This window comes from Numida meleagris, chromosome Z (assembly GCF_002078875.1).
Source record: "Numida meleagris isolate 19003 breed g44 Domestic line chromosome Z, NumMel1.0, whole genome shotgun sequence".
NCBI classification, from domain to species: domain Eukaryota; kingdom Metazoa; phylum Chordata; class Aves; order Galliformes; family Numididae; genus Numida; species Numida meleagris.
In genome coordinates, this window is record NC_034438.1 from 39,011,042 (window position 1) to 39,025,025 (window position 13,984).

A 13,984-nucleotide genomic window follows, 5' to 3' on the forward strand; every position below is an offset into this window, starting at 1 on the left:
ATGGATATGTGCTTTGAGTTGTGTTCATTTGTCTACCTAAAGAAATACTGAAATTCATTCCTCCCTACTTAATGACTCTTGTTTGCTGTTTGTATGCTAAGAACACGTGAGATGTGGTCTGCAGTGTTTTTGACACTGCCTGATCTCTGAAATTGAATTGTAGAAGAGGAAATTGTAGACGTAGAATGCTTTTGGGTGAATATTTTTTGTTTTGAATGATTTGTTTGAAATATGGCTAGGTCAAAGATGCTGCTTTTTTGGAGGACCAGGAGGGAAGAGGTGATTTTTTTGTAGTGTTTTTTTTCTTTTTCTCCCCCCATTACCAAGTGCTATCTTCAGAGAGAGTCTTACAGGTGAGGACTGATTTAAATTAATCTCTACCATATGCAGCATTATCCTAATTTAAAAAAAGGTGAAAATGAAGTACGGAAGAACTTTTTAGGCAATTTTGAGAGAAGTACATAGAATCTACATAATTCCAGCTTCCATATTTACTGAAAAAGCTCTCCAAGGGTGGATTGTAAATTCAGTTGCTACACTTGGAATGGGCTGCCACTGTTTTCCTCTTTACACAAGCTGTTGTAGCTACTGAATTTATATTGGTCTATCACCATAGGAGCAGTCAGTAACATGTTGCAGGGTGAAGTGCAGACCACTTATTACATCCCACTGCCAATATGCTGATGCCAGAGGCCCTGCTTGTTATGCTTAAGTAAGTGCATATGACAAAAGTACTACAGCTCACATACTGTATCTGATCCAGCAGGAGAGCTGACTTCTGCCTCATGTTTTTCCAAACTCTGGCACCAAAGCTAATTGACCACTGTATCTTTTTTTTAATTAAGATTAATCAGTGTGGATATGAGGAGTCCTATGGAGAATTTTCTTCGTACTCTACAGCATGAACATATACAGTACTTTTTTGGTTTTTTTTATGACTTCCTTCATGACCCGGAAAGAAAGAGGAGAAAACAGTGTTGCCATACTGGTCTGTACTCCAGCGCATGGAAGCTGTTTCCATCTCCAACCTAATATGAATTTGGCACACTCTGTCAGACTTTTGGTCCATTGTTTGCTATGCAATACTTCAGTGGTGGCCTAATAATTCTGCTTTGGAAGATAAGTTGTGTATGAAGTGAAGACATAGTGTGTAATGTGAAGGCAGGGATTTCCCAAAAATGCATAATTGAGAAATTAATAGTGCTTACATACTCAGTGGAAATGCAGCCCATATAAAAATACATCCTTACTGTACCACATAGCCTAAAAGTTATTGTCATTGTGTCATTATTTCAAACGACAGTGTTTTGCTGTCATCTACAAGCAGGGCTATATATTTCTCATTTAGACTTCTTCTGAACCACATTTGTGGAGTACTACCTACACTATGAATGAGGATTAGGTATCCAAACAGTGGATCAGTTAAGCATTTTCATTTGCTTTTGTTTGGATGTGAGTAGTTTCTTACATGTCTTCAATCATATTATCTAGAGCAAGAACTTTAGTTACCAGGATGCAGACTAAAATACTTCATTTGGGGATGTTATATTAGTCTCAAAAGATGGAATTTAAGAGATCTTTAGGTTGTCTGGGATTTCAAAATGTTTTACTTTTGTTAGTAAACAAAACAGTTCTCCACTTACTGTTTGATGGACTTCTCACAAGCATTTCTTTAATGCACAAATGCATCACAAGTGTTGATGAACCTCCTCCAGTAATGTTTCTGAAACGACGCAGTACTGCTTCAGCTGTTTTACAGCTGGGAGAAACTGAGGCAAATAGAGCAAGTGGCTCTTTTGCAGTTTCAGAGCTGTGACTTAAATGTAGATTATTTGATCCCTGTCAAGACCTTTTATCAAAGCTGCTGTAACAGGTAAACTGTACTAGAACAAAATAAATCACTTTAAGTCTTGACTGCTATTATTATTATTTGACTGCTGGGCACTGCATTAGAAAGGCAGAACTCTAGTACAGTCAATCAGGTCATCTTTGAGAGAGAGAGAGAGAATGGTATCCTTGTGTCTCAACAGCTAACTTTGTTCTGTGGGAAGAGACTGCTCACCAGCGAGAAGAGCAGGCATTGCAGTGGTCTGCACAGGAGCATGGCTGCAGCAGAAATGACAGTCTTCAAATTATAGAATGGGTTGGAAGGAATGGATCAAATCCAGCAACCCAAGTGTTTATCCCAAACACAGGCAGCTTGCTGCAATTCAACACAGGGTGAATTCATGTGTTGTAACCATGAAAAAACAAAGTAGCATTGGAAGAACTAAGGAGTCTGTGCTAATCAGTACTTGCTATCTAGAAATTTTACTTATTAGTCAGATGTGTGGCACATGGGAAGCCACTGGCATTTCTTCCGGTAAGACCTTGAGCACAGCTGCACTTGGTGCTTTCTGCCTTCTCTTGATGTGAATTTTCTTTTCCTAAGCTAGCAAGAGAATGGGGAAAAAAAGAAAGAAGAGAGCTGAAGTGGCATGATTTATGCAAGTAGTTCTGCCCTTTATTAGATTATAATAGGAAGTGATTTTAAAGAGCCTCTTCTTTGTGTGAAAATGAGAGAGGAGTCCTGCAGGCAGAAGAATGAACTACTGAACTCTAAGATTCTGGGGAAAAATGCACCTGTCCCTTTGCAGTGAGTTAGTTTTTTTCTCTGTTGAAATACTAGCCTCTTTAACCACAGGTCTTTGACTTAGTAGTGGATCTTCTGTTGCTGTTGTTGTTACTTTGGCCCTCTACGCTGTTTACCGAGTGAAAAATAATACAAAGAGGAGAGGGAAGTACACATGGTGAAATGTGTAACCTGACAGATGTTCCTATATATATGATTATGAATGGAAATGTTCTATGCCTGTATTACCTTTCACCCTAACAATATGAGTCTGGAATTGACTGTTTATTTGTAGATCGCCTTAAAGATACTTGAGACAATTTGTAGAGATATGATTCTGATAGTTTCTTTGTTACTTATGTAGAAGTTCTAAATGCTTCCCTAATTATTAATGACAGCTATTCATTTTTCCCTTCTGCTCTTAGTTTTCTGAGTGGAGTTTGCTCTCCTTGTTTATAATCAGTATCCTCAAAAACAGAAATTACTGGTTCCCCTGGAGTAGGAAGTTTGACATTTGCATAGAGTTTTTGTTTGTTTTCTTGTTTTTCTTTTAATTTATCTCTTTTTTTTTCTCAATTCTGTAGTTTTTAAATTCTTTTTCTTGGATTTTCTACAACCCATGCTTCCATTGCCTTTTGTGAAGCACTTTCCTGCAGAGGAGTTGTATATGGGAGTATAGATTTCCTACCAATCTCTGATGCCATCACTGGGTGTACTCATTTGCAAAATGATCTCTTTTCTATTACAAGACTAATCTCAAGGTCCTACTTCTGTATCACAGTCTCTTTATGGTGAACCAGTCATGTGTTTGTGCATGTATGTCCTGGACCATTCCACTGGAGGAGCTATTGCATGACTCTCCCTGTATGCTGTTTTTGCCACATCATATCTTAACATAAAAACAGAACAACACAAAAAAAAACCCCAACTGTTCTGGGCTGGTATGCCAGCAGAGAGAAGCAATACAGTTTGCATAATGTCAGAAGGTGTGAACAAGCATGAAAGGTAAAAACTTGTATCTTCCTAAATACACCTATATCTATGTGTGTGCCAAAATACTTCAATTTCTTGCTGGTCTTTGAACCACTGACATTTTGTACTCTTGAGACAATGTTTTTTTCTCAGTATTCTTTATCTTGATTATCATTTTGTATGTATGCTTTAATAATAACAAATTTCTCTGAACAATAAATCACATGATGAATTTCATAAAGCTGTCTTATTCAGATATTTTGGTGTTCCTCCCCAGCAGGTTTGGGTAGTGTGTGCATGTGTATAGATATAACATATCTTTTTGAGGCATTTGTTAGCTTTAGAAATGTCTTCAGGTTAGAGGGGTATGTTCAGGTTGTTTGGATAGTGACTGTGTGCTTTCAGGTTCTGTGAGGGGAAAATGGTAGATCACTGTGACACTGAGCTTCTTGGAAAGTATCCAATAAAAACTTGAACCTTTTCCAGGAAAATAGGCTGTCAATGTGCTGACTATAACAAGAGCATTAGAAGCTAATTTCTTAGTGGGCTTATTTTCATATTTTGCTTTAAATTTGATCTCTTAAGATGTGTGGGGATAAGAATCAAGTTAAGCATCAATATAATTCCAGTTGTAAAAATTAGTGATAGTTAGATAAGAGTCCTTTGCAAAGCCTTTTTATTCATTTTTTTAGACATGGCTTTTGGAGTTATTTTTCTCCTTTTTACTGTAGACTACATAGGAGAATATTCAGAAAATTAAAAAAAAATAGATTAGTAGCAACTAGATGTTATCTTTATTTGATATGAATAAGTCTTGAAAATTTTAAGTCAGGTTTTAATAACAAACTGTCTTCCTAAACTTATTACCAAAAATAGTTCAGCTTTCTTTTTTGACTTCTTTCTGACTACTCTTTTTACCCTTGCTCTTAAATTTTTGTTCATTGGGTAGTTGTTAAAAACTTTGAAACTTAGTAGCGTTCTGTGGAGTGAATTTCTTCTTAACTCAAGGAATGTGGGGTATTAGTAGTAGCTGCTTTCCTTTTTAAATAGTTCTGGAAAAGTTACAGCATAATATAGCCTAGTGTACTGCCTTTGCAAGTTTTCACCTATTATGAAAATGCACGCTTGATTTTATGCATACTGCAGTCATATGCGCTGGGATTGTGTAAAGTTAACTGCATTCTAAGAGTTTGCAAATGACATGACTAAGGATAGCAAATCAAAGAAGAGATGGAGGAGTGGGAAGTGAAAGCATTACAGCAACATCAAAAAATTACGTGGTTGCTCAGTTGGCTCATTTTCAGGCTTTCCTTGCAGGTTTTTAAATTTTAAATTTTTATGATCTAAATTCATTGTATAGGCAGAAATGAATGTAAACAGCCTTCTCTAGTGAAATGTTTCTGTGTGGGGAGCGTATCTGTCAGTTGTCTTACTCCTCCATATCTTTGGCGTTTTGAGAGATGGAGAGGAGACCATGTCTTACCATGTTGTAGCGCTAACGCGATGCCCAGTGGATAAGGAATTGCCTATGTTTTTCTAGCTTTCTCTGTGACCAATCAGCTGTAGACAGGCCATCCTGGAAGCTGAAGTTCGCTGGTGACACTGATGGGGAGTGAAAAAGCAAAACTAAGCTGTGAATGTTGTGGGCTTTTGAATGTAGTAATAGATGTCAAAGGTCTAGAAGTGGCAACTGAGGAGGTTCTGCCACTTTCTGTCTTTGCCTTCCTGAATATGCTTATTGGAAAACCAGCCCTAATTAGGTAATCATTTACTTTTTTTTTTTTTATTTGACATTATTACTGCCAGCTTTGTCCCCACAAGGCATTGTATTCTGAGAGCAAAAGTCTACCTAACGTTTCACTGGTATTTCTTTCTTTCTTTTTTTTTTTTTGACTAGAGTCTTACTTTTTCCATACAACATTGTTCATCCTGTCGAAGGAGCTCATAGTCCTTTCCTGTGCCGCTGCAGGCCTGGTCCATGATCCTTTTGTTGTTCAACTTCCAGTTCCACCTCAATCTATTGACATGCATGATATCCACTTTGTGGCACAGGCATGTGGGGAAGTAATAGAACTTGGGGTGTTAACTTAGATGTATGTAACAGTCAGGTTTTCATACTGAAATGTTTTCTTTCTGCCATTACAGTGCAACTAAATCACACCAAATTTCTGCTGTATTAGTGAACATTGATTTGTGACTGTGGGGGCCATGTTTTTGCCAGTTTTCTTGTTCCCACACAGACCCTGATCCATTCAAAAAAGTTCTGTTTATGCTTCTCTGTGTCAGGAAGGCTGTGGGTTTGTTAGCTTTTTTTTTCTTTTTTTTTTTTTTTTTTTATTCCTCCCCACTCTCTTCAGTTAGTATCAAAGATCTCTGCAAATCAAGTTGTGGGGAAATCATCAGTTCTTGGCCAAGATGAGCTAGGCCAACTATGCAGTTCTGGGTGATCTCAAGCCAATGCACTGAGGCGCTTTACACATGATACTCTTAATGCACTTATTATGTCTGGGTGATGTTAAGAATGTTTGGCAAATCCAAGACACAGAATCTGTGCTGCTGTGTTGCTGAGTTATGTAGAGAAACTTCCAACAAAGAACAGTCAGAGATTACATTTGCATTGCAGTGTTTTTCGTACTTTTTGGAAATCGTCCCATATCCACGGAGGAGGTCATATAATGCAAATTGAGTAGGTTGGTAGACAGATCTCTGTGGATTGTACAGAAATGTGCAATGAGCATTAATTCCTTGCATTTTTTTGATCAACAGTGAAATAGTTAATAAGGCCAAAAGCTCTATCACTGTTGATACTCATAGGCTCTTTTCAAAGCCATTGCTTCAAGCCCCTGGCAGATTAAGGCAGACATCTTCTTGCACTGGTTTATAGTATGTTTTTGAAAAGGAGTGGGAAATTCTGCATTTAAAATGAAAACTGATATTCTGGAACACAGGTTATTTTGTCCACTCCTTTTTCTTTCTCTGTTTATCTTCTTTTTTTTTCTTTCTCTGACCTCCCTCCACTCCACTACAAATCCAGTTTGCCAGCTTGTTCCCTTGCTGTAAGGAAGCCCCAGTCAAACCCTGAAGCTAAACACACAGTTGGCTCTTGTTTCACTTTGTTATAGTTAATTTTAAATTATGAGCGATGAAGCATCCTTGTATAAGAGCATCAGAGAAACAAAATGTGTTTGATACATCTATGAGAATGGAACAGACGTTTACTTGAATGACGTAGGCTTGCAAGCAGCGAGAGGATTGATCCTTTTTTTTCTACCTGGAAGAATCTTCTTTCTGGCTTTCTTTCTTCTTGTGCAATTTTTTTTTCCCTATTTTTTTGTGTTACTGTGTTTTGGTTTTTTTCCTCCCTTCCTTCTGAGTCATTCATCTTCTGTCCCTGGTACTGTTCTAAAACGGGTGTCGTGTATTTCCCACTGCCTTTCAGATTCCACAGCCTGGGTTCTGTTTAGAAAAGACAAAGATCCATACCTTCACAAGAGGGTGTTGAGGGATGTACCTGTGCAGTGTACTGCATGAGTTAGGTAGCATGTTGTGTGTGACTTGTTCTTTTGCTTTCAGATCACCCATATGTAAAGATTCATGTGAAAGAGGGGAGAGGACAAACAAGTGAGCTGCACCTTGTCTCTTGATTGATTAGAGAACTAGATTGTGAGGTGGGAAATGAATTCAGATTCAGATGAAAAACAAATAAAAGTAGGTGTTTGTAATTAGGAATTTCAGATGGAATGTTTTTATGCAAAACAAGTTTTTATTTCTTCCTCTTCCTTAGTCCTTTATGAAGACATGCAGGAAAGAGGGCAGTCTTAGAGGGTTTCGGATTTGATTTACCATGGGTCTTGAGAAGTAACTGCTTGAGAGCTAGGAGAAAATTTCAGAGCCAATTGAGTTACTGTATGAGCAGAAATTAGTTGGACAGTTGGTGGACAAACCTTGGACCTGAACACGTCTCTCTTGGGAAGTATTTAATGTAACTTTTTTTCCTGCCTTCCCCTTCGGTAGCAACAAACTATCTACCCACAATGGTTAGTATGACATAGAGCTTGATGCAGCCCTGGTTGAGGTCAAGCACTCCCAATTCGACCCTCTCAAGGGCTTTCTCTATGTGTTGCCAGTGTACTGGTAAAAATGACTTTAAACTCTTGTCAGCGCAGTTACTGGTGCATGCATCACAGTCCCACTCAAATAAACCTGTCACAACACAGAGTCAGCAGCTAGAGAACAGAACAAGGGCAGGCCTCTAGCTTTCCATTCGAGCATCACTAAACGTGCACAGAGTGCCCAATTATTTCAGCATTATTGAACAAGCCTACAGGAGGACCCAAGCCTTGCTACATTAGATTTTCTTTAGTAATTTGCTCAAGTACCGCTGAGGACACTTAAAGGGCTTAAAACGGTGGCTGCAACCAGTTTCCTTTTCTGGATTGTTAATTCAGGTTTTCTCTTTCAAATTAACTCTCACTGCATGCTGTGCAGTAGCGCTGGGAGAACTGTTTAATGCTAATTTTCTCAATTTTCAGGTTTTTTTTTTTTGCATTATATAACTGCTTTTATAGTTACATATGCTTTGATTAGACGTGTACATGGTGTGTTTCTGCTAGCAAGAATAAAATGTAATAGCTCTGTCAGAGGAATAAAACACCATTTTTACTAAAACTGGAAAATTCCTTTTTTTTTAAATTGTTGTTATTTCAGCGTGAAGTGTACAGACTGCATCGCATTCAAATGTATGGACATCTATAAAATACCAGGGTGTTTTTGAGTGTTGATACCTGAGTCAGTCAGCCGTATTGGCTGATCTGACTGGTTACATTTGATGTACAGGATCAATCAGACAACCGAATGCTCCCTGAACAAATTCAATATCTGTGTTTCATTTTTCACAGCAGCAACAACTCCAGGCCCAGCATTTGTCACATGGACATGGTCTCCCCGTACCTCTCACTCCGCACCCCTCGGGCTTGCAGCCTCCAGCCATCCCACCCATTGGCAGCAGTGCTGGCCTTCTGGCACTGTCCAGTGCACTGGGGGGGCAGTCACACCTCCCAATCAAGGATGAAAAAAAGCACCATGATAATGATCACCAAAGAGGTGAGTGCTGCCAGATGAGTGCATGGCTTCATTCATTTCTGTTTCCTCCTTTCTCTTCTAATTTTCCTGCTCCTATTCTTGGGAAAAAAAAAATGTTTGCAAGAATTCCTAGCTAATTGCTTCAGTATTTATTGCCTAGTGGTAGCCAGAAGGTGTGTTCAAATGGTGGAGTTCCAGTTTTATAAATCTGGCTGTGGAATATTAATAATTAACTACACAGAAAAGTTAACATCTGTGCAATTTATTATTTAACAGATATCAGAATTCTTTCTTCTGAGTATGATAAATGTATAATTTTATGTAAACTAACTAGTACTTTTCTCTTTCCTCTCTCCCTCCTCATCTCCTGCTGCTGCCTTTTGTCCTCCACACACGTGGTGGCTTCTCCACATGCAGACAGAGACTCCATCAAGGTAGGACTCCATTTTGTAGGTGTGAGGAGTGGCTCAAAAGAGCTGCACAGTGCATTTGTTTGACACGGCCTATAGTGGTGGAAAAAGTCACCAAGCAAAACTGGGCCATGACCCTCATGCTGATTAACAGAGCCCTGCGTAGGCTGTGTATCACTCATTAGATAGTGCAGCTAGAATTGCAGGTGATGTACCTTCCAGTGAGGCTGGTGGTAGCACTTATGCTCCTTGGCTGGCTCCTCAGCGTAGAGGCTGTTCCTGGATATGGTAAAGAGGGCTACCCTGAGTCTCTGTATAAGCTTATGAAATGGAAATAGCCAGAAGTTTTGAGTCTTTGGCAGCTGTAAAACCAAAATTCTGGTAGATCCACATGATGCCATCTCAGTGCAGTTATGGAAGGAGGACTGTGTCACTTGCAGAGAGAATGTAGGGTCTCGCATGCTTTGTTTCAGCAGCAGTTTGCTGACTGGAGAAGAAGCTGCCATTCCCTATTCTCCAGACAGATGAGAGTCCCACATTCCCCTTCCAAAAGTCAGTTTTCAGGCTCTGAATGATTCTGTTGTGCATATACATGTGCTATCCTGTGAATGGTAGTGTTCATAAACAGATGTAACACGTGTCTTGCAGCTCATGTAATTTTGAGCATTCAGCAACGTGTACTGCAGTGATTCAACATATGTGCCTGGATCCTTGTCCATGCTTGATAGTCATCAGTCTCACAGAGGCTCCTAGAGTTTTAGTGCTGTGAGCTGGGAGGTATATCAGGGCTCTGCCCTCTCCTGGATCCATCTGCTGTCCTCTCTGCTGCTGGCCATTTACTAGCTCGCAGCAGAAGCAGTTGTTGCCAGTTGTGCAGTTACCTGCACAGCCCTGGATAGCTGGATGCAGTTACAGCTTAGAGCTTGAACAGCTTTCACAATCTTCGGGAGTATAAGATGAAGCATTTTTACATGATTGTGAGTGTCAAATGGAAGAGATGCTTGTCTTACAAAGGGGAAGACGTGTGCACCCACCTTACTGAACACTTGCAACTGATTTGTCAAGTTTTCAGTGGTGCTTTTTTTTAGAAATATGTGATTTATTCTTAAGATTGGCCAAACAGCAGCAGAAGTGCTCTCAGCACAGGTCCTAGGTGTGTGTGATGAGACTGCCAGGAATGGTCAGCAGGATGTCCCTAGGGCTCCATTATAGAGCCAGTTCTCTTCACTGATTTATGAATGATCTGGATGCAGAACTCAGATGCATACTAAGCCCATTTGTAGATGACGCTAATATAGGAGGAACTGTTGACTTGCTTGAGGGTAGAAGGACCCCTCAGGGGGATGCTGACAAATCAGAGGACTGGGCAGTCACCAATCACATGAAGTTTGACAAGAGCAAATGCTGAATTTTGCACTTAGGATGGTGCAGCCCTGGATATATGTATGGAGTAGGGGACAAGAGACTGGAAAGCAGCCCCACAGAAAGGGATTTGGGGACTCTGCTTGAAGGCAAGTTGAACATGAGCCAGCAGTGTGCCCTGGCAGCCCAAAGGACCAACCGTACCTGGGATACACCAGGCCCAGCACTGCCAGCAGGCGAGAGGAGGGGCTGTCTGCTCTGCTCTGTGCTGTGCGGCCTTACCTCCAGCACTGGGTGCAGCACTGGGTGCCACAGTGTAAGAAGAACATAAAACCATTAGAGAGCATGCAAAGGAGGGCTACAAAGATGGTGCCGGGTCTGGAGGGAAGGGTGTATGAGGAGTGGCTGAGGCCCCTGGCTCTGTTCAGCCCAGACCAGGGCAGGCTGAGAGGAGGCCTCATGGCAGCTGCTGCTCTTCACAGGGAGTGGAGGGCGGCACTGAGCTCTGCTCTCTGGTGACAGCAACAGGGCCCAAGGGAGCGGCATGGAGCTGTGTCAGGGGAGCGCTGGGGATAGTTAGGTAAAAGTTCTTCACCAGAGGATGGTAGGCATGGAACAGACTGCCCAGCGCAGTGGCCACGGTCGCAAGCTGCCGGAGTTTAAGGAGTGTTTGTACAGAGCTCCCAGAACTATTGTTCGATTTTTGGGAGGTCCTGTGTGGAGGCAGGAGTTGGACTGATGATCCTTGTGGGTCCCTTCCAGCTGGGAATATTATGTGATTGTGTATTACTTGTGTTCTGAGGACAGAGTCAGGAGGAGCACAGTGCTAGGCACAGGCCTTGTCTGCCAGAGTCCTGTCCCACTGGGGGCTGTGCATGGAGATATACCTTTGATTTTCCAGCATCACTGGGTGAGGACGTACCCTGAGCCCATCCCCACGTATTTATTCTGCCACTGGCAACTTTGCTGTGTCCCCACAGAATGAAATTGAGCTGATTGTTGTCTGTTTTACAGTTAGCCATGTGGTTCTGCATAAGAACTGGGAGCTGACAGGAACTGTCAGTTTTTACTTTGAGCAGTAAAGGCATTGAAGCTGTCTATCTGCAAACATAGGACAACAACATGTCGGATTTCACTTCATCTTCTTTGTCATGAGAGCTAGAAACTGGAATTATTACTTTGTGCAATGAAAGCAGGCACAGATTAATGATGATTTCAGCAGAACATCCCCTGTTCACTCTGAGCAAATAGTTTCAGTAGGTTTTCTTTTTTTTCTTTCATCCCTGCATCTGAAGAAAAAAGTACAAGTAGGGCAGATATCTAAACCTGTGAATATAAAAAATACTTTGTTTCTAAAAGTAAGTTTGCTTATGGAGATACTTGAAATCACAGACCTTTCACTCAGAAGGTGAATGAATAGAACTGCTAGTGTATCAGGTATGCTGATGACTATTTTAAATATATTATTTAAATATATAAATATATTAAATGTATTAGTCCTGTTTCTGTGATATCTGTGGGATGTTGAGGCTTTTTTGGTGGTATGAATATTGTGGGAGTGTTTATACCAAAAAGGCTGATTTTGTTTGGTTGATTTGAAGTTACTTAGTATGATTCATGCTCACTGTTATTCATACAGCTTCTGAGACTGAGAGGAGGGTGTCATCACTTTGTACCAATTTATTTTGAAATGATAAGTAGATGTTTGTCTCGTACTGTTCTCAGGTTGTGAGTTGGCTTGTGTGTCGGCATTACAGGGCTTGCTTCCAGCTTTGCAAGGTGAAATACTTCGCTAATTTCCTTAAATGTTTTCAGTGATGCCCAGAGTAGCAGTTAGTCGCTTGTTCTATTGATCTGTCCTCCCTTAAGTGGCTCCTGGTTAAGAGAGGCTTTTTATGATCATCTGCTGTGTGACTTGAGATGTTTTTTTGTCAGCCAGAACGTGCCAGTTGCCAACAGCTGGAGTCTGTGTGCTTGTATGAAATAATTTATTCATGCAGGCTAATACTCCTTAACATTTAACAGGTAATGAACGTGACATAAATTTCTTTCTTGCTTTTAATTTTTCCCTTTCCTCTTCTAATGTGCAAACAGGCAGCTCTGGTACTCTAAATAATAAGTAATTTTTGGCCATCTGTCAAAAGGAAATTTCAATGCAAATTTAAATTAATGGTGCCTGAAATTTTTTATAGCTCCTCTAAAAGCTTCTAATGTGCAGAAAATTCTGAATCTGCTGGTAGTAATTAGTGTAGCATGTAATGAGGATATGGGCAACATTATACAGCCCCAGTGTAACGTTTTGATATGGTAGCAAAATTTTGATTTATACAAGGTTGCGCCTGGGTTTAATTGTGAGAGACACTTTAAAGTGTTTTCTTGCTGATACAGATTATTAAGCAGGGCAGATTTTAGAATAGCTCATAAAGTGTAAATTTACGCTTTAGTGTACACTTCAGATAATGATGGTATTCTACCCATTGGTACAGTGGAGTGTGATGTAGGTGTACCATACCATTTCCTCTCTGCATTTCTTGCCACCGCTTCCAGTGCCACTGATTTGTTGGGCAGTTCTGCTCGCGAAACTTGTTTTCTCCAGTTACCCTCTGAGATCCTCTCCTTAGTTCTGCCTAGTGAATGTGCTGTGCTGGGAAACTCAGACTTCCTTTGCACAGGGGTACTTACTGTGTGAGGTCTATCCCTTTGGATGAGCAGAGCAGGAAGGAAAGGACTGGGCTGATGATACTCTTACATATGAGGTTTTACAGGTTCTTTGCAGACTGAAACAGGTACCTAAGTTGTTCCTGTCACTGGTGAGCACTGAGGCCAAGATACTGTGGCTGGAACTGAGGAGTAAGGCAAGCTGGCATCAGGAGGTTGTTTCTTTTCAGGCACGGTCCCATTCCAGTTTGTATTAGTCTTCTAAACACAACGTTTTCTGCCTGGTAAGACAGCCCAGGCTGACATCATTCCCATCACCTCCCTGTAGTGAGCAGTTCACTGCTGAAACCAAGTAGGGACCTTCCACTTAATATGAGATTGTCCAGAAGCTATTCCTAAATAATAGATCATCATCTCCACAGCTAGCTCTGTGGAGGATGGTGGCTTTGGGAACTGTTTGATTTCGTGTTGATTTTAGTCCCCTTGAATCCCTCACAAAGTTTGAAGTGTGGAAGAACTCTAGACGCAGTAAACTGGGTCATGGGTCTGCTCGTCATGCTGACAGGGGAGAGAAAGGCAGAGAGCACAGAGGCTGTGCTGAGGGTGCAGTGCTGGCTTAATGGCTCTGAGGGAATATAATGTGTTTAGGTACAAGGACAAACAAACTGCTCTGTAATTAGCCGTATGCCTTTTCTGAGAAGACTCAATGTGTCTCCTTTGAAAGGTGCTAAATGTATTTGATTTTTCTTAGTTGTTTTTTTTTTTTTTTTTTTTTTTTTTTTTTTTTTTTTAATTTAAGTAATAAGTAAAAGATTCTGTGGTGTGCTCTTACTTTCTAATTGCTCCCATATGGGATTTTTCCACCTCCAGTAAGGACCGCTGATGGAGG

The 13,984-nt window shown here is 40.6% G+C and overlaps 1 protein-coding gene across 3 annotated transcripts in view; it reads left to right on the forward strand.

Moving 5' to 3' along the window:
- TLE4 (transducin like enhancer of split 4) overlaps window positions 1-13,984 on the forward strand; it is a gene marked incomplete at its 5' end in the record, with an annotated part of 96,969 nt that overhangs the window by 43,132 nt on the left and 39,853 nt on the right. For 2 of the 3 annotated variants that reach the window (XM_021380558.1, XM_021380560.1), the window contains 2 exon segments: window positions 8,482-8,686; window positions 9,083-9,099. In XM_021380558.1, coding sequence (XP_021236233.1) covers window positions 8,482-8,686; window positions 9,083-9,099 — 222 coding nt within the window. 3 annotated transcript variants of the gene reach the window in all.